We start from the raw sequence: 19,026 nt of genomic DNA, 5'->3' as shown, positions 1-19,026 counted from the left end.
CTGGAGTGAGGCATTGGACATTGACCACTGGCAGTATCAAACTGGCAGAATCCAGAGAAATTTTAGCTCCCATGCCTAATTTATATTGTACCAAGCAGCTGCTCGCCCGAAACAGTGAGCCGGAGGCGGCCTCCCATTAAAAGCTAAGTGGTTGGGAAAGGATTTTGGCAGTGTGGTAAACCACTGTTGCATCTGTATTTGGTGATGTACGGTAGGACCTGTACTACAGGTTCGCCAGTAGTCCCTGCCTGCTGGCTCCGCCCAGGTAGCGGGGTATAAATATGCGTGTCCTCCAGCCAGCAGCCATTTCGTCAGCTGCTGTGGGAGGCCACACAACTTAGAGCAATAAAGCCTCAGTTGGATTCAACTATCGTCTAAGTTTCTAAGGATGGACCTCTGTATCAAACCGGATCGCCTGCAGCTGGATCCGCATTCACGCGACGCCAGAAAGGACTTCCAGCGCTGGCTAGCTTGCTTCGAGGCGTATATCAACGCGGCACCAACTTTGTTCAGGAGGCTCAGAAGATTCAGATTTTATATTCCATGTTGAGCTCCAAAGTCTTTCCGTTAATCCAGGATGTGCCGAAGCCATGACTCTACTGAAGGACAACTACCAGCCGCCCCATTATCCGACACCAGCGACGACCAACCAAGACTCGCCTCCATGTCAATTGACCAGTCTCGTCCGCATAACCTGACCAACGCTTCCACCAGCGTGAAAGTCGACGGACACGCAACCTCCTGCCTGCTGGACTCCGGGAGCACCGAAAGCTTCATACACCCGGATACGGTAAGGCGCTGCTCCCTCACGATACACCACACCGACCAAAAATCTCCCTGGCCTCCGGATCCCATTGCGTAGCGATCCGGGGGTACTGTACGGTCATGCTCACGGTCCAGGGCATAGAATTCAGCGGATTCCGCCTCTACGTCCTCCCTAACCTCTGCGCTGCACTAATCCTTGGCCTGGACATCCAGTGCAACCTCCAGAGCCTAACTCTGAAATTCGACGGGCCCTTACCACCCCTTACTGTGTGCGGCCTCGCGACCCTAAAGGTCGACCCACCTTCCCTCTTTGTCAATCTAACTCCAGATTGCAAACCCGTCGCCACCAGGAGCCGACGGTACAGGACAAGACCTTCATCAGGTCCGAAGTCCAGCGGCTGCTTCGGGAAGGCATCACCGAGGCCAGCAACAGCCCCTGGAGAGCTCAAGTGGTAGTAGTTAAAACTGGGGAGAAACACCGAATGGTCGTGGACTACAGCCAGACCACCAACCGGTACACGCAGCTCGACGCGTACCCCTCCCACGCATATCTGACATGGTTAACCAGATTGCGCAGTACCAGGTCTTCTCAACGGTAGACCTGAAATCCGCCTACCAGCAGCTCCCCATCCGTAAATTGGACCGTCCACACACCGCCTTCGAGGCAGACGGCCGCCTATACCACTTCCTTAGGGTCCCCTTCGGCGTCACAAATGGGGTCTCGGTCTTCCAAAGGGAGATGGACCGAATGGTCGACCGGTACAGATTGCGGGCCACCTTTCCGTACCTAGGCAACGTCACCATCTGCGTCCATGATCAGCAGGACCACGATGCCAACCTCGCTAAATTTCTCCACATCGCTACTCTCCTAAACCTCATTTACAACAAGGAGACGTGCATGTTCTGCACAAACCGCTTAGCCATCCTCGGCTATGTTGTCCAGAATGGAGTTCTGGGGCCAGATCTCGACCGCATGCGCCTTGTCATGAAGCTCACCCCCCCCCACTGCCCCAAGGCCCTCAAACGCTGCCTGGGGTTCTTTTCATACTACGCTCAGTGGGTCCCAAACTATGCGGACAAGGCCCGCCCACTCATATAGTCCACCCAGTTTCCCTTGACGGCCGAGGCCCAACAAGCCTTCGCCCGGATCAGAGCTGATATTGCCAAGGCCACAATGCACGCTGTAGATGAGACACTGCCCTTCCAAGTAGAAAGCGCTGCATCAGACGTCGCCCTTGCCACCACCCTCAATCAGGCAGGCAGGCCCGTGGCAATCTTTTCCCGCACCCTTCATGCCTCAGAAATTCGTCACTCATCCGTCGAAAAAGAGGCCCAAGCTATCTTTGAAGCTGTGCGGCATTGGAGGCATTACCTGGCTGGCAGGAGATTCACTCTCCTCACTGACCAACGGTCAGTAGCCTTCATGTTCAACAACACACAGCGGGACAAGATCAAGAACAATAAAACCTTGAGGTGGAGGATTGAGCTCTCCACCTATAATTACGAGATTATGTATCGCCCGGCAAACCCAACAAGCCCCCAGACGCCCTATCATGAGGTACATGTGCCAGTGCACAGATAGACCGACTCCGGGCCCTGCACGACAGCCTTTGTCACCCAGGAGTCACACGGTTGTACCACTTCATTAAGGCACAAAATCTGCCCTACTCCGTCGAGGAAGTAAGGACAATCACCAGGGACTGCCAGGTCCATGCGGAGTGCAAGCCGCACTTCTACCGGCCGGACCGCGCGTGCCTGGTGAAGGCGTCCCGCCCTTTTGAACACCTCAGCATGGACTTCCAAGGCCCCCTCCCCTCCACCGACCGTCACACATATTTCCTCAGTGTGGTCGACGAATACTCCAGATTCCCCTTTGCCATCCCATGTCCCGACATGACCTCTGCCACCGTCATTAAAGCCCTCAACACAATCTTTGCTCTGTTCGGTTTCCCCGCCTACATCCACAGTGACAGGCGATCCTCATTCATGAGTGATGAGCTGCGTCAGTTCCTGCTCAGCAGGGGTATCGCCTCCAGCAGAACGACAAGCTATAACCCCCGGGGAAACAGACAGGTGGAAACGGAGAATGGGACGGTATGGAGGGCCGTCCAGATGGCCCTGCGATCCAGGAAACTCCCGGCCTCCCACTGGCAGGAGATCCTCCCTGATGCATTCCATTCGCTCATTACTGTGCACTGCCACTAACAATATACCCCGTGAACATCTTTTTGCCTTCCCCAGGAAGTCCACATCCGGGGTGTCACTCCCGACTTGGCTCACAGCTCCGGTAACCGTGCTTCTCCGTAAGCACGTCTGACTCCACAAAAGGCGGACCCGTTGGTGGAGAGGGTGCACTTGCTCCACGCAAACCCCCAGTACGCCTACGTGGCGTTCCCCAACAGCCGCCAGGATACTGTCTCCCTCAAGGGACCTGGCACCAGCAGGTTCCACCCCCACACCCCCTCCGCCCCCGGTGCCACCATCCATCCTCCCCCTGCCCATGCCCGATGATGAAGAGGATTTTGGCACGCTCCCGGAGTCACCATCAACCAGATCAGCACCAACATCACTGACACCACTGCGTCACTCCCAGAGGAACATCAAGGCCCCGGACCGGCTAAACCTCTGACCAGTCCACCGGGCATCAAAGGACATTTGTTTGCTCAAATATTGTAAATATTAAATCATTGTTGTATATAGTTATTCACCACCCCTGCTGGACTCAATTTTTAACAGGTGGTGAATGTGGTAAACCACTGTAGCACCTGTATTTGGTGATGTACGGTAGGACCTGTACTACAGGCTCGCCGGTAGTCCCTGCCTGCTGGCTCTGCCCAGGAGGCGGAGTATAAATATGAGTGTCCTCCAGCCAGCAGCCATTTCGCCAGCTGCTGTGGAAGGTCGCACATCTGATAGCAATAAAGCCTCAATTGGATTCAACTATCGTCTTTGTGTAATTGATCGTGCCTCAGGCAGTTGTACAAATGGGCAGGTAAGGAGGTGCCTGAGGCAGCAGAATTTAAGACTTCCCTTGTAAGGCCCAAAGGAGAACTCCTGCTGCCTCACAAAAGAGAGTTTAACACTTCCCTTTTTCAGGCTTTCTGATGTTCAAAATGGCCTGCTGATCAGTGAAAGTATCAACTTGCTGTTTTTCAAATTAATTCCACTTACTTCAGACATCATTAAACAGATCTAGCCACTTTTGTGATCTAGCTAATTTTTCTAAATTAACTTTTTTTTAAAGAAAGTTGACATCATAGAAAAATACAGCAAAGACAGAGGACATTCAGCTCATCATTCCTGTGTCAGTTCCTTCTTAGAGATACCCCTGCTGTTTGCCCATAGCCATGTAAATTTTATGTATGTTATTTTAAAATGTATCACTTGGATTATATTGCTTCTCTTCTTCACATCAAAATGTACCACTTGGTACTGCTGAACATTAGTTTTCATCAGCCAGGTGTCTATGCCCATTTCAGGAGGATTGTGTCTTCCAGGAGTTTGTTATTATTCCTCTTTTATTTGGCCCGCAATGGAAGTTACATCTTGGAAGTTCCCACGTAAAGATTTACCTGACCAGAAGCGCTAACTTCCCCTGGACAATTGTGCTGGATTGGAAATCATCCAATGAAGCAATTTAAATAGCTAACTTTGGATAGTTCTGCCAGGTATGCTAATAATCACTCTGAAAGAGTTAGAAGAAATAAAAACACTTCTAACTATTTTTAATACCCAGACTCTGCTATGGACAAGACATGACCGTGCCATTGCCCACCTGCACGGGTTTCCACCCTGACCCCTGACCGAATGGACCTGATCCCACCACCTGACCTGACCCCCATTCCTCAACCCCCCGATGCAGCCCGCATGCCCTGCCCCCACCACAATATCCTTACTCACTATCCATTCCTGATATCTGTGCCCTCTCCGATGTCCAGAACCCTCCCCTCTGAAGTCTGACTCATCGCATCCCAAATATCTGACTCCTCCCACCTCTTTGCCCCTCGATGCCTGAACCCATACCCCCACATGCCATTCACATACCTTAGACACGTACCCTCTCCCTAGCCTGTTGCTTTCAATGGAATGTTTAAACTCACCCGCTTTACGGTAGCTAGTGCGGTAGAAAGGGGGGCAGGTTCTCCTTTGCTTCTTTTACACTTCGATGTTGGAATTATGGACCCCGCTGCACTGCCTGAATCCCACCCGGCCTGAGCCAGGAAGGTCGGGCAAGACAGGAACTTAGCAATTTAAGCACAGGTGAATGGATACGGGAGGAAGTTATGGCCTTTGATGCTTCTGTCACCTGCAAACTTTGAAATTAGCTCTCAAGTCCAGTTTATTAATAGACATCAACTAGAGCAGTCGTCTGTTCTGCACCCCTAGGCAATACCCCTGTTTACTTCTCTCCAGTTTAAAAACAACCATTCAACCCAAGTCTTTCTGTCCCTTGGTCAGTTTTGTACTGCGCTGCCACTGGCTCATTAATCACATAGGCTTTAATTTTGCTCAGAAGTCTATTCTGTGGTACTCTGCAGAAAAAGTTACATTTTGTGGATTAATTGTACATCTGGCCACATACAATTTCTAGTAATATATAAAAAGTTTAAGCGCCTCCTGTAACACTTTGTGACACAATTTTGTGAGATTTTATTTCTGTAGTACTATTTCCATCGCACTGTGTATTTTTCTGCAAAAGTTTGAATTACTAATCTATTACACTTGAGCTCAAATCCAGTCCTCTTGTCTTCAGACGAGGTGATCTTGGGACATTGAATGTTGTTACTGAATCATATTTTTTCCCATGTGACTGAATCCTGGGCTACATTCTCCAAGCTCCATATCCCAAAAATGTTCGAACTGGACTCATATATATATATATATATATTTATATATATATATAGCGAGCAAATTAGGAAATTAGAGATTTATAAATGTACTGTGCAATATTCAATTCCCACTCTTTTGTTTCTTAACCAAAAAGAAACTCTGAAAATTATCTTTTTTTAAACTCAGGTTCTATCACTTGCTGGCAGGCAACTGGATATATGGGTCTTGGGTACAAAACAATTAATGAAATATTCCAAGTTTACAACATTTTTCTGGCTGGATAGTATCCATCACACTCTGCATAAATCACTCTCTTGTTTGCTAAAACTACTGAGTCTGCACGTTCTCCCCGTGTCTGCGTGGGTTTCCTCCAGGTGCTCCGGTTTGCTCCCACAGTCCAAAGACGTGCAGGTTAGGTGGATTGGCCATGCTAAATTGCCCTTAGTGTCCAAAAAGGTTAGGAGGGGTTATTGGCTTAGGGGGATAGGGTGAAAGTAAGGGCTTAAGTGGGTCGGTGCAGACTCGATGGGCCAAATGGCCTCCTTCTGCACTGTGTGTTCAATGTTCTATATTCTATTGCAGGATCATCCTCCTTAGTTTCTCTTCAGCAAACAATCTTTTTAAACCCGTCTCCTTTACCCTCATCTCTAACAATCAAGACTCCAAAGAAGAGTCATATTGGACTTGAAACATTGACTCTGTTTCTCACTCAATGGACGCTGGCAGACCTGCTGAGTTTTTTTCCAGCATTTTCTGTTTTTATACATGAGATATTTTGGGCGGGATTCTCCGTTCCCCCAGCTGCATGTTTCTCGGCAGCACACTGCTGGTTGGTGGCGGGATTCACTACTCCCGCTGCTTATCAATGGGTTTCCCATTGAAGCCACCCCACACCGCTGGGAAACCCACGGGCAGGAAAAGAGAATCCTAATGGCTGAGGTATTCCAGCCTTTATCTCTTTTGAAAAAGTGGCGACAAAGCTGGAGTGGAAAATGACACATGGACTCTTATTTTGCAGAGTGTCTTGGTGGGAAAAGCAATGGATGCTTATTGTTGTCATTTTGAAGAACAATCATCAGATTATGAGACAGTTAAAATTTCAATAGTTAATGCTTATGAAGGTGTTTCCAGAGCATATCCATAACATTTTTAGACTTGAAAGAAAAGATCGAATATAAAACGTATGTAGAATTTGCCAGGGAGAAAGACATTTCTTGGAGGCATGTCCGACGCCATCACACCAGCAGGACAGGGCTTGAAAAAGCCGTAACTTCGAGTTTCCAGAGATCGGTGCACTTATTTTAAAGGGTTTCCTGATTTTTGGTTTAAAAAAAAAGAGGAACCCCCTTCCCTGCCTAAGCACACGGGAGACCCATCCATGTATACTTGGAACCACCTCCCCCCCCCCCCCAATATACAGGGGGACATCCCTCTCCTCCCCTTCCCCTAGGAAGCCCCTTTCTCCCACGGAGTTCCAAGGTACAGTGCTGGGAGCAGTGCCAGGCATGCCGTTCTCCCCGCCCCCCCCACCCCCTCCCCCCCGGAGACTGTCCTTAACTGTGTAACCCCTGTCGATGTCCCTTCACATTGCTGAAGACCTGCTGTAAACCTCACCAACGTGACGTCACATCAGCGCAGGAGGTGGTTCCAATCTGGGGGACAATACAGTGGAGAAGGCCTATAATTGTATATTTATGCATTTTAATGAAGTTCCTGCATTACATCAATGGCAGGGGGTGGGAACAATTGCGGCATGAGATCTTGTAGGCGAGATTCTTGTTTCTTCACTCTTGTGGGATTTTGAGCCCGCATCATCAGTTGGACCCGTGGCGTACCGCAGACACAAAATCCCAACCTCTCTTTCTGAGTGTCACTGTTCCCTGGGGAGATAATGAGCAGTTAGATCATATACTTCTCCACAAAGCCGTGGACCTGTAATCAGTGACCCATTAGCAGGGCAGAACTTATATTTGCCGTTCAGTACATCATAGTCAGTATTGTGCTGTTTATTTTTATTAAATCTTTGAAAGATATTGGGCTGAATTTTATGGCGCTTCCCGTTGGTGGGATCTTCCAGCTCTTCCCATCAGTGGGATCTTCCGGTCCCACCAATGGTGACCCCGCACGATGGGTTCCCTGGCAATGCGGCCGGCGAACAATGTAAAAGGCGGTAGACATCGCCATGCTGGATAATGACGAGTTGCCTCCACTGCCGGAAAACGCCGCCGGAGGAGGGTGCGGAAAATCCTGCCCATTGTGTTATGGGCCAGGGTTTAGAGAACCCCTAAGTGTATCATGGAGTTCACCTGACCCACAACTTTTAATAGATTGTGGTATGGGGAGCACACGGCCCACTCTACAGGTGTGGTACAGCAGAAATGGAAAAGTATTTTTAAAGCAAAACAATGTTTATTCTATGAACTCAAGTTAACCTTTTTAAAACATACAGTGAACATCTTAGCAACCATTAATTCAAATACAACCCCCAAAGAATACAACACTAAGTAATCCTTTAAGCTTTCCTCTCAACATTCATATGACTTAAAACACCTTTTACCAGAAGCACATCAGGTTAAAGTCACTACTATTATTAGTTTTAAATCACCAGGATCGATTTGCAGTTTTTAGATTACAGAGAGAGAGACTAATACCCCTTCTGGCTGTGACTGCAGCTATCCAGCTCTGAAAACAAAACGAAAACACACCCTGCAGCAAACAGCCTAAAACGAAAGTAAAAAGCTGACAGACAGCCCAGCTCCACCCACACTCTGACATCACTGATAACCACTCATTTCCTAAAGGTACATTTCTTAAACACCCATTTCTTAAAGGTACTCTCACATGACAATTGTTTTCAATAATTTTATTCAAATGTGATTCATGGCTTAATTGTTTGCAGCAATTATTGATCATACCCTTTAAGCATCTGATAAATGTGAAGCAAACAATAGATTTGGTAGCATAGTGGTTCTGTTACTGGACTCATTCTCTAGTTGTTGGACTAATAACTTGGTAACGTGAGTTTAAATCCAACCACGGAAAGGGACTTTAAATTCAGTTACTTAAATATGGAATAAAAAAGCTGGAATAAACAATGGGTGTTGATCTTAAGGTCATTGAATTGCAATTCGAATAATTTTAAAAATCTGGAATTGAAAGTTAATCTCAGTAATAATCAATAATATTGATTGTTGTAAAAACCCATCTGGCTCAGTAATGTCCTTTCGGGAAGGAAAACTGTCGTCCTTACCTGTTGTGACCGACATGTGACTCCAGATCCACAGCAATGTGGTTGACTCTTAAAAGCCCTTTGAAATGGAAAAGCAAGCCTCTCAGTTCAAGGGCAGTTAGGGATAGGCAATAAATGCTACCCTTGCCATTAACAACCACATCCATTAAAGAATACAGGAAAATACTGCAATCCGTAACTAGTCAGGCCTGCATGTGACTGCAAACCCACAACAATGTGATTTACCCTTAACTATCCTCTGAAATGTTCTAACATGCCACTTAGTTGTCTCAAGGGCAGTTAAGAGTGGGCAATAAATGCTGGCCCAGCCAGCATATCCACATCCAATGAATGAATGAATAACTGATGAAAAATAGGAGTTGATCTCAGTGGTATTGGATTACAATTCAAATGCTAGGCAATTCTGCATTATGGGGCTGAATTTAATGGATGTCACCACCGGAAATGATGGCCACTGTTCAAACTACAAGAGACGTGGAATAGCCGTGGAGACTTCAGAAGAGAATTAAATGGAACAGCGTCTCCAGGGTCAATCAGGCTACCCTGATGATGGGGAATAGGTGTGGAAGGCAAGGATAACTTCCCTTGGTGGTGGTACTTCCCACGGTAGTAGTCCATCCCACGACGTGCCACCTGATTCAACTGAAACGGAGCAACTGCCCTCCCCCTCCATTACCCCATGCCTCTCAGCCTGCTCCTGATGGGATCATTAAATTCCATATTTATGCTACATAGAACTGAAAGGAGCATGCAGAAGTCATTCTAAACTTACTTTTATTCGAGGAAATTAACCGAGAGAACATTGATGCTAGCTTTAAAACAAAAAAAGGTGTTTTAGTAGTAAACTATTTAACTTGTACAATGAGCCTAGAACTGGTGGACAGTTACATAATTAACAAGCCGTGGACAGATTTACTTTCCAAAATGTCATCGTAGTTAGTCTTTGAAGCGCTTTGACATTCTTGAAAAATTTTAAGTGATTGATCAATACTTAATTAACCACAAGATTAGCCCTGCTATAATTAGTATGAGGACGCTTTTGCAGTTGCTATTATGGTCCTTCCGGAAGTAACTGGTTGTGGGTTAAATTGTTTGTTACTGTCTCTCTCTCTCTCTCTGCTTCATTATAGCTGCCGTATTGAAGTATGAAAACAACGTTATGAACATTCGGCAATTCAACTGTTCTCCACATCCTTACTGGCTACCAAATTTTATGGATGTCTTTACTTGGTCCTTGCCTTTTGTTGGTGAGAAAGGTATGTGATTGGAATTATGTTTCAATTTGACATAGTCTGTCAATTTTAAAGACTACTATATAGTTATGGTAATTTCCAATGTCATATTAGTCATTAAATTACATGGATTTAAATTCTTAGCATTTTAAACTTTGTTTTTAATGAATCCAAATTATTTCAATTATTTATGAAACCCATTCTAAAAGTCTTCATGAAATTATCGATGAAAATTCGAATTTTCACATAATTAAAGAAATGTTTCTTCTGAAATTAAGTAATGGCCTGGATTCTCCACCGGCAGTGGGGTTCCTGATGCGGTGGAGAATCAGGTGACCGGAGGAAATCGTCCGGTGGGCATTGATCCTTTTGTGATGTTCCGGCTCCCTGCTGACGGTGGGATCAGGCTTCGTGCTCACACGCCCATTTGCATCCACTTAGCAGGCCGGGTACCAGGTATGGTGACCCCCCACAGAGACCCCCTAGATAGAGAGACCACTTTAGAGACCCCCCCCCCAAATAGGGAGCCACCCTGCACTCCCCCCCCCCCCCCCCCCCCACCACAGATTCCCCAGAAAAGAGACATCTGTCTGGAAACTAGAGAGCAGTCCAGACAGGGGCAGTGAAAAAAAATATTGTTGTAATACTCACCTGGGCATAAATCTGCTGGCTTAGACAAGGGAAGCAGCAGGTGTCTATTCCTGGAATGAGAAAAGCAGTGACCTGTGTTTAAGCCCCTCGGATCCTTTAGCTGCAAGCTATTCATTCATTTCTCTTAGTGGGACTGCGATTGACACCTTCCATAAACACAGCTATGAGCCTTGCTACATTCATCTCCCTTCATGGATAAGTAACTATGAAGTGCTGTAACCACAATGTTTACAAACATCAACCACTTCAAAGAGAGGTAAGTGCTGTCACTTTCCAGCTAAGCATTTCAAATTTAGAACAAAGAACAAAGAAAATTACAGCACAGGAACAGGCCCTTCGGCCCTCCCAGCCTGCGCCGATCCAGATCCTTTATCTAAACCTGTCTTCTATTTTCCAAGGATCTACTTCCCTCTGTTCCCCACCCGTTCATATATCTGTCTAGATGAATCTTGAATGATGCTATTGTGCCCGCCTCAACCACCTCTGCTGGCAAAGCGTTCCAGGCACCCACCACCCTCTGCGTAAAAAATTTTCCACGCACATCTCCCTTAAACTTTCCCCCTCTCACCTTGAAATCGTAACCCCTTGTAATTGACACCCCCACTCTTGGAAAAAGCTTGTTGCTATCCACCCTGTCCATACCTCTCATAATTCTGTAGACCTGAATTAGGTCCCCCCTCAACCTCCGTCTTTCCAAGGAAATAATCCTAATCTACTCAACCTTTCTTCATAGCTAGCACCCTCCATACCAGGCAACATCCTGGTCAACATCCTCTGCACCCTCTCTAAAGCATCCACATCCTTCTGGTAATGTGGCGACCAGAACTGCACACAGTATTCCAAATGTGGCCTAACCAAAGTCCTATACAACTGTAACATGACCTGCCAACACTTGTACTCAATACCACGTCCGATGAAGGCAAGCATGCTGTATGCCTTCTTGACCACTCTATCGACCTGCGTTGCCACCTTCAGGATACAATGGACCTGAACTCCCAGATCTCTCTGTACATCAATTTTCCCCAGGACTCTTCCATTGACCGTATAGTCCGCTCTTGAATTAGATCTTCCAAAATGCATCACCTTATATTTGCCTGGATTGAACTCCATCTGCCATTTCTCTGCCCAACTCTCCAATCTATCTATATTTTGCTGTATTCTCTGACAGTCCTCCCCGCTATCTGCAACTCCACCAATCTTAGTATCATCTCCAAACTTGCTAATCAGACCACCTATACCTTCTTCCAGATCATTTATGTATATCACAAACACCAGTGGTCCGAGCACGGATCCCTGTGGAACACCACTAGTCACCTTACTCCATTTTGAGACACTCCCTTCCACCACTACTCTCTGTCTCCTGTTGCCCAGCCAGTTCTTTATCCATCTAGCTAGTACACCCTGAACCCCATACGACTTCACTTTTTCCATCAACCTGCCATGGGAAACTTTATCAAACGCCTTACTGAAGTCCATGTATATGACATCTACAGCCCTTCCCTCATCAATTAACTTTGTCACTTCCTCAAAGAATTCTATTAGGTTTGTAAGACATGACCTTCTCTGCACACAACCATGCTGCCTATCACTGATAAGTCTATTTTCTTCCAAATGTGAATAGATCCAATCCCTCAGTATCTTCTCCAACAGTTTGCCTACCACTGACGTCAAGCTCACAGGTCTATAATTCCCTGGATTATCCCTGCTACCCTTCTTAAACAAAGGGACAACATTAGCAATTCTCCAGTCCTCCGGGACCTCACCCGTGCTCAAGGATGCTGCAAAGATATCTGTTAAGGCCCCAGCTATTTTGTCCCTCGCTTCCCTCAGTAACCTGGGATAGATCCATCCGGACCTGGGGACTTGTCCACCTTAATGCCTTTTAGAATACCCAAAACTTCCCCCTTCCTTATGCCGACTTGACCTAGAGTATTTAAACATCCATCCCTCGCCTCAACATCCGTCATGTCCCTCTCCTTAGTGACTACCGATGCAAAGTACTCATTAAGAAACTCACCCATTTCCTCTGACTCCACGCATAAATTCCCTCTTTTGTCTTTGAGTGGGCCAATCCTTTCTCTAGTTACCCTCTTGCTCCTTATATACAAATAAAAGGCTTTGGGATTTTCCTTAACCCTGTTAGCCATAGATATTTCATGACCCCCTTTAGCCCACTTTATTGCGGATTTGAGATTTGACCTACTTTCCCGATATTCCTCCAAAGCTTCATCAGTTTTAAGTCACCTAGATCTTATGTATGCTTCCTTTTTCATCTTAGCTAGTCTCACAATTCCACCCGGCTTCCATGGTTCCCTAATCTTGCCATTTCTATCCCTCATTTTCACAGGGACATGTCTGTCCTGCACTCTAATCAACCTTCCCTTAAAAGACTCCCACATTTCAAATGTGGATTTACCCTTAAACAGCTGCTCCCAATCCACATTCCCTAGCTCCTGCCGAATTTTGTTATACTTGGCCTTTCCCCAATTTAGCACTCTTCCTTTAGGACCACTCTCGTCTTTGTCCATGAGTATTCTAAAACTTACGGAATTGTGATCGCTATTCCCAAAGTAATCACCAACTGAAACTTCAACCACCTGGCTGGGATCATTCCCCAATACCAGGTCCAGTATGGCCCCTTCCCGAGTTGGACTATTTACATACTGCTCTAAAAGAACTCTCCAGGATGCTCCTTACAAAATCTGCTCCATCTATGCCTCCAATACTACATGAGTCCCATTCAACGTTGGGGAAGTTAAAATCTCCCATCACGACCACCCTATTGCTCCTACATTTTTCTATAATCTGTCTACATATTTGTACCTCTACTTCACGCTCACTTTTGGGAGGTCTGTAGTAAAGTCCCAACAATGTTACTGCACCCTTCCTATTTCTTAGCTCTACCCATATTGCCTCAGTGCTCGAATCCTCCATAATGCCCTCCTTAATCACAGCTGTGATATCATCTCTGACCAGTAATGCAACTCCTCCACCCCTTTTACCTCCCTCTCTATCCCTCCTGAAGCATCTATACCCTGGGATATTTAGTTGCCAGTCTTGCCCTTCCCTCAACCAAGTCTCAGTAATATCAATAACATCATATTCCCAGGTACTAATCCAAGCCCTAAATTCATCTGCTTTACCTGCTACACTTCTCGCATTAAAACAAATGCACCTCAGACCACCTGTCCCTTTTTGTTCATCATCTCTTCCCTGTCTACTCTTCCCCTTAGTCACATTGCGTTTATTATCTAGTACCTTACTGGCTTTAGTTGCTACCTCTTTACTGACCTCTAACTTCCTAATCTGGTTCCCATCCCCCTGCCACATTAGTTTAAAACCTCTCCAACAGTGTTAGCAAAAGCACCCACGAGGACATTGGTTCCAACCCTGCCCAGGTGTAGACCATCCGATTTGTAATGGTCCCACCACTCCCAGAACCGGTTCCAATGTCCCAAAAATCTGAACCTGTCCCTCCTGCACCATCTTTCAAGCCACGTATTCATTCTGACTGTTCTTGAATTTCTACTCTGACTGTCTCGTGGCACTGGTAGGAATCCGGAGATTATTACCTTTGAGGTCCTACTTTTTAAACTTATATCCTAACTCCCTAAATTCTGACTGTAGGACCTCATCCCATTTTTTACCTATATCGTTGGTGCCTATATGCATCACGACAACTGGCTGTTCACCCTCCCCCTTCAGTATGTCCTGCAGCCGATCTGAGACATCCCTGACCCGTGCACCCGGGAGGCAACATACCATTCGGGAGTCTCGTTTTCGACCACAGAAACGCCTGTCTACTCCCATTTCAATTGAACCCCCTATGACTATAGCCCTGCCAGTATTTTTCTCGCCCTTCTGTGCAGCAGAGCCAGCCACGGTGCCATGAGCCTGGCTACTACTGCCTTCCCCTGGTGAGTCATCTCCCCCAACAGTATCCAAAACGGTATACCTGTTTTGGAGGGAGATGACCGCAGGGGACACCTGCACTGCCTTCCTGCTCTTTCTCTGCCCTTTGGTCACCCATTCACTGCCTCCCTTACCAATCCTAATCTGCGGTGTGACCAACTCACTGAACGTGCTATCCACGACCTCCTCAGCATCGCGGATACTCCAAAGTGAGTCCATCCGCAGCTCCAGAGCCATCATGCGGTCTAACAGGAGCTGCAGCTGGACACACTTCCCGCACATGAAGGAGTCAGGGGCATCGGCCGCGTCCCTGAACTCCCACATTGAGCACGAGGAACATAACACGGGTCTGGGATCTCCTGCCATTTTTACACATTATCCTAACTGATTAAAAATAAAATATCAAATAATGAATAAGTGAAAGGAATAAAGATTTTACTTACCAATCACAATACTTACCAACACACGAAGAGTTAAATTTCTCCCAGCTACTGCTAATTGGAACACTTTCCTTACAAGCCAATCAGGTCACTGCTTTGCTGTGATGTCACTCTTCAAGGTAAGTTTTTAAAGAGGTAAACTTACCTTCCCGACAGACCCCTGGCCACTGCTCCCGCCGAAAATCTGAAGGCCGCTTCTCCGGCAGCTGTGCCCCGCCGCTCTCCTCGCGTTCTTTTATCCTGTGTCCCCGCCCCTCTCCTCGCGCTCTTTTATCCTGTGTCCCTGTCGCACTCCTCGCGCTCTTTCACTGTGTCCCCGCCGCTCTCCTCGCGCTCTTTCACTGTGTCCCCGCCGCTCTCCTCGCGCTCTTTCACTGTGTCCCCGCCGCTCTCCTCGCGCTCTTTCACTGTGTCCCCGCCGCTCTCCTCGCCCTCTTTCACTGTGTCCCCGCCGCTCTCCTCGCGCTCTATTATCCTGTGTCCCTTCCGCTCTCCTCGCGCTCTTTCACTGTGTCCCCATCGCTCTCCTCGCGCTCTTTCACAGGAAATTACTCGAGCATGATTGGATTGCACTTAACTCTCTTTGAAGTGGTTGCAGGTTGTAAACATTGTGGTTCCAGCATTGGTTCATCCGTAACATGCAATAGAGTGCCAAAATGTGGGAACATTATGGTTGGGACTTTCCAGGGTCCACCCACTAGGAGCAGCATTCGCAATTGGCTGCAGAATAGCGCGTTGGGCCAAAATTGGGATTTGCGCCGGGTGTCAGACCCTTCGCGTGTTTCTGGGTCCGGCCCACCCACAATAACGGGAATCCAACCCCGAGCCAGTGGGAACATGCAAAGTACTGATAAGCATGTGGACATTTGAGGATGTTTCCAGAGATCAGGCATTTCATTGAGTCAGTCATGAGTTAAGTGATCCCAAGCTTTTCGCTAGAGCTTCTGCAGATTCCACAGGGTTCAGACATCACAAGTGGCCTCATCTATATTCCCTTTAAAGCTTGGATAAAGAGTTGTCCCAGTCTTATCTTTTGGGTGCGATTCCGAGCATAACGGATGAATTGTGTGTCAGGCGCCATGCCGATTGCGAGTCTCCCAACTCGCTCACCTGGCACCCGGGAATGGCCGCACCTGGGAGACCTCTCCAGGGCATCATTTAGTACCATCCAGCTTTTCATGCTGGCGAGCTGATGTTCGCCAGCAGGAAATCCCTCTGAAGGGCGGCTTGGGTGGAGAGAATCTCCCCAAAGCCGAAAAAAACAGCAAATGTATGGCGGGATCTTTATCGACAGTGCGGGCTTTGACTTGAGTCCGCTGAATCTCGTCCTTTATTTGGGTTTTGTCATCGGGAAAATTAAGTTTGTGAGCCTTCTAAACATCACAATCTAAATTCCTTTTAGTAATTTTAAGAATTTAGCTGCACTAGGCTATAGTTAATGGCCTAGCAAATTAATAAAACTACACTTCCATTATAAAAGCTGTAAACTGGCAATCTTGGTAATAAGTTTGCTAATTATTTGTTACAATTAGGATAAAGCATGCTAATAAACAGACTTTAATTGGAACCTGTTGTCATTAAGGCCCTTATGTCATCACCATGGAAAGAGAAAAAAATTGTTAAAATGATAAAATGGACTTTCCATGTTTCTGATTTCTGGGGTATATCAAAGGAAGCTCAAATCATTTTCTGTGTAATAGACTGGACAATGCCAATCTAGGCAGGTGTAAATGCTTGTGCAAGAGGTGCCATACCTACAATGCAAAGGACAATTATAATCAATAATGTAATCCTCAGTTATTAGGGCAGCACGGTGGCGTAGTGGTTAGCACTGCTTCCTCAAGGTGCCGAGGACCCAGGTTCGATACCGGCCCCGGGACACCATCCGTGTGGGTTCTGCACATTCTCCCCGTGTCTGCATGGGTCTCATCCCCACAACCCAATAAGATGTACAGGGTAGATGGATTGGCCACTCTAAATTGCCCCTTAATTGGGAAAAAAAAGTAATTGGGTACTCTAAATTTATTTAAAAATAAATAAATAAAATAATCCTCAGTTGTGAACTGCTGCTCAATACTATAGTGGACGGGATTCTCCAGTGCTCCAGCTGCATGTTTCTGGGTGGCGCGCCATTCACTGGCAGTGGGATTCTGTCTTCCCGCCACTTGTCCATGGGATTTCCCATTGTAACCAGCCCACGGCACTGGGAAACCCGCTGGCTGGGATACACTGCCGGCGGGAAAAGTGATTTGCAACAACCAGAGAATTATGGCCAGTATATAAAGTCTCACATATCCTTCAATAAAATCATAGCTGTGACCAATATGAATTCAGCTGCAAACTATTGAACAGACAGTCCCAAGAAACTTCAACTTTTACTCACACACTAGACTCGAATTATAACATAAAGATGTTATTAATTGAGCCACACAACATGGTTTTTGATTGATACTTGTATCCTACAATTGAGTTGATTGACTACATAGAGAAAAATCAGTACTGCTATTTGTGACCATTAGGATTTGACTCCAACTGATCTCACAACCACAACCCATGAAAAAGCAGTTAATAAGATTTAAGATGTTAACCTTTTTTTTTCTCGTGGTAATTTATTTTTTCTTCCATAGTCTTTAATTTTGTCTTTCTGGCCCATTTGCAATTCCCCAGGCTCTAATGGTTTGGTTTACTTGAATATGAAGTATCCAAATTCTTTCCCCCTCTTTGATTTTCATTTACCTCATTAGCGTCTTTCCAAATAGAGAGCTTGTGCTCAAGACTTAATTATATTTTTAAAAAATAATCTTTATTGTCACAAGTTGGCTCACATCAACATTGCAATGAAGTTACTGTGAAAAGTCCCGAGTCGCCATATTCCGGCACCTGTTCGATTACACAGAGGAAGAATTCAGAATGTCCAAATTACCTAATAGAACGTCTTTGGGACTTGTGGGAGGAAACCGGAGGATCCGGAGGAAACTCACGCAGACTCAGGGAGAATGTGCAGACTCCACACAGACAGTGACCCAAGCCGGGAATTGAACCTGGGACCCTGGTGCTGTGAAGCCATCATGCTAACCACTAGGCTACCATGCTAGATGAGGCTCATGGTTAGTTTGTGGCCTTGTTCTGAAATTTTTATTTAACTCTTTCCTTGTTCCAGTGACAGAGATGTTGGTGAATGTCCTAAATATCTGCTCTGATGATGAACTCATGACAGATGGAGATGAGATATTTGATGGTAGGAGAATTTTTAACATTACAATGTACTGAATAATTAAGAAAAAAGAGTTGCCTTTGCGTGTTTGAGACTTTGGCTGTCTATGAATGTTATGGCCTATGCACTAATCTGCATTTGTTTAAGACCAGCCACAACATTCTTAACATAACACTTTTAACTGAGTAATACCCCTGGCACTTTGTAACAAGGCAAAAAAGGATACAGAGCCAATGAAGCATATTTAAAAAAGTGTTGATCAAGAGGTAGGATTTAAGGAAGATGATAAAGAATTGGGGTTGGGGAGGTTAACTAGTTAAGGACAGGATTCCAATCTGTAGGGATTAGATGGCTGGATGTAAAGCCACTAAAGACACAGGAATGGGAGTGCACAAGAATTCTGGGGCGAGTAATAGAACTAGAGGAGGCTAAAGAGATAGTGAGAGATTGAATCAAAAATATGACAATGTCAAATTGGGACTTGTTGGAGGGATGCATCCTATATATATCAGTAAGGGTGAGCAGGTCTTAGAGCAGGATAGGCTATGGGCAGCACAGTTTGGATGATCTGAACTTTATGGAAGGTGGAGGATAGGAGGCCAGCATGGATATATCCAGAGATGACCAAGGGTTTCAATGAGAATTACCACAGGAGATGAGCTAAGGGTGGGCGTGGGTAATGGACGTGGAAATATATAGTCTTGAGATGGAAATAACATGGGTCAAATAGGA

At 46.2% G+C, this 19,026-nt stretch overlaps 1 protein-coding gene across 5 annotated transcripts in view; it reads left to right on the top strand.

The window, feature by feature from the left end:
• LOC140426929 (protein phosphatase 3 catalytic subunit alpha-like) overlaps positions 1-19,026 on the top strand; it is a 603,583-nt gene that overhangs the window by 520,008 nt on the left and 64,549 nt on the right. For all 5 annotated transcript variants that reach the window (XM_072512224.1, XM_072512223.1, XM_072512226.1 and 2 more), the window contains 2 exons: positions 9,976-10,101; positions 18,241-18,318. In XM_072512224.1, coding sequence (XP_072368325.1) covers positions 9,976-10,101; positions 18,241-18,318 — 204 coding nt within the window. The remainder of the gene's footprint in view (positions 1-9,975; positions 10,102-18,240; positions 18,319-19,026) is intronic.

This window comes from Scyliorhinus torazame, chromosome 7, assembly GCF_047496885.1.
Source record: "Scyliorhinus torazame isolate Kashiwa2021f chromosome 7, sScyTor2.1, whole genome shotgun sequence".
NCBI lineage: Eukaryota > Metazoa > Chordata > Chondrichthyes > Carcharhiniformes > Scyliorhinidae > Scyliorhinus > Scyliorhinus torazame.
The sequence above is the reverse complement of the archived record's forward strand: the minus strand, read 5'-3'. Positions and strand labels throughout refer to the sequence as shown.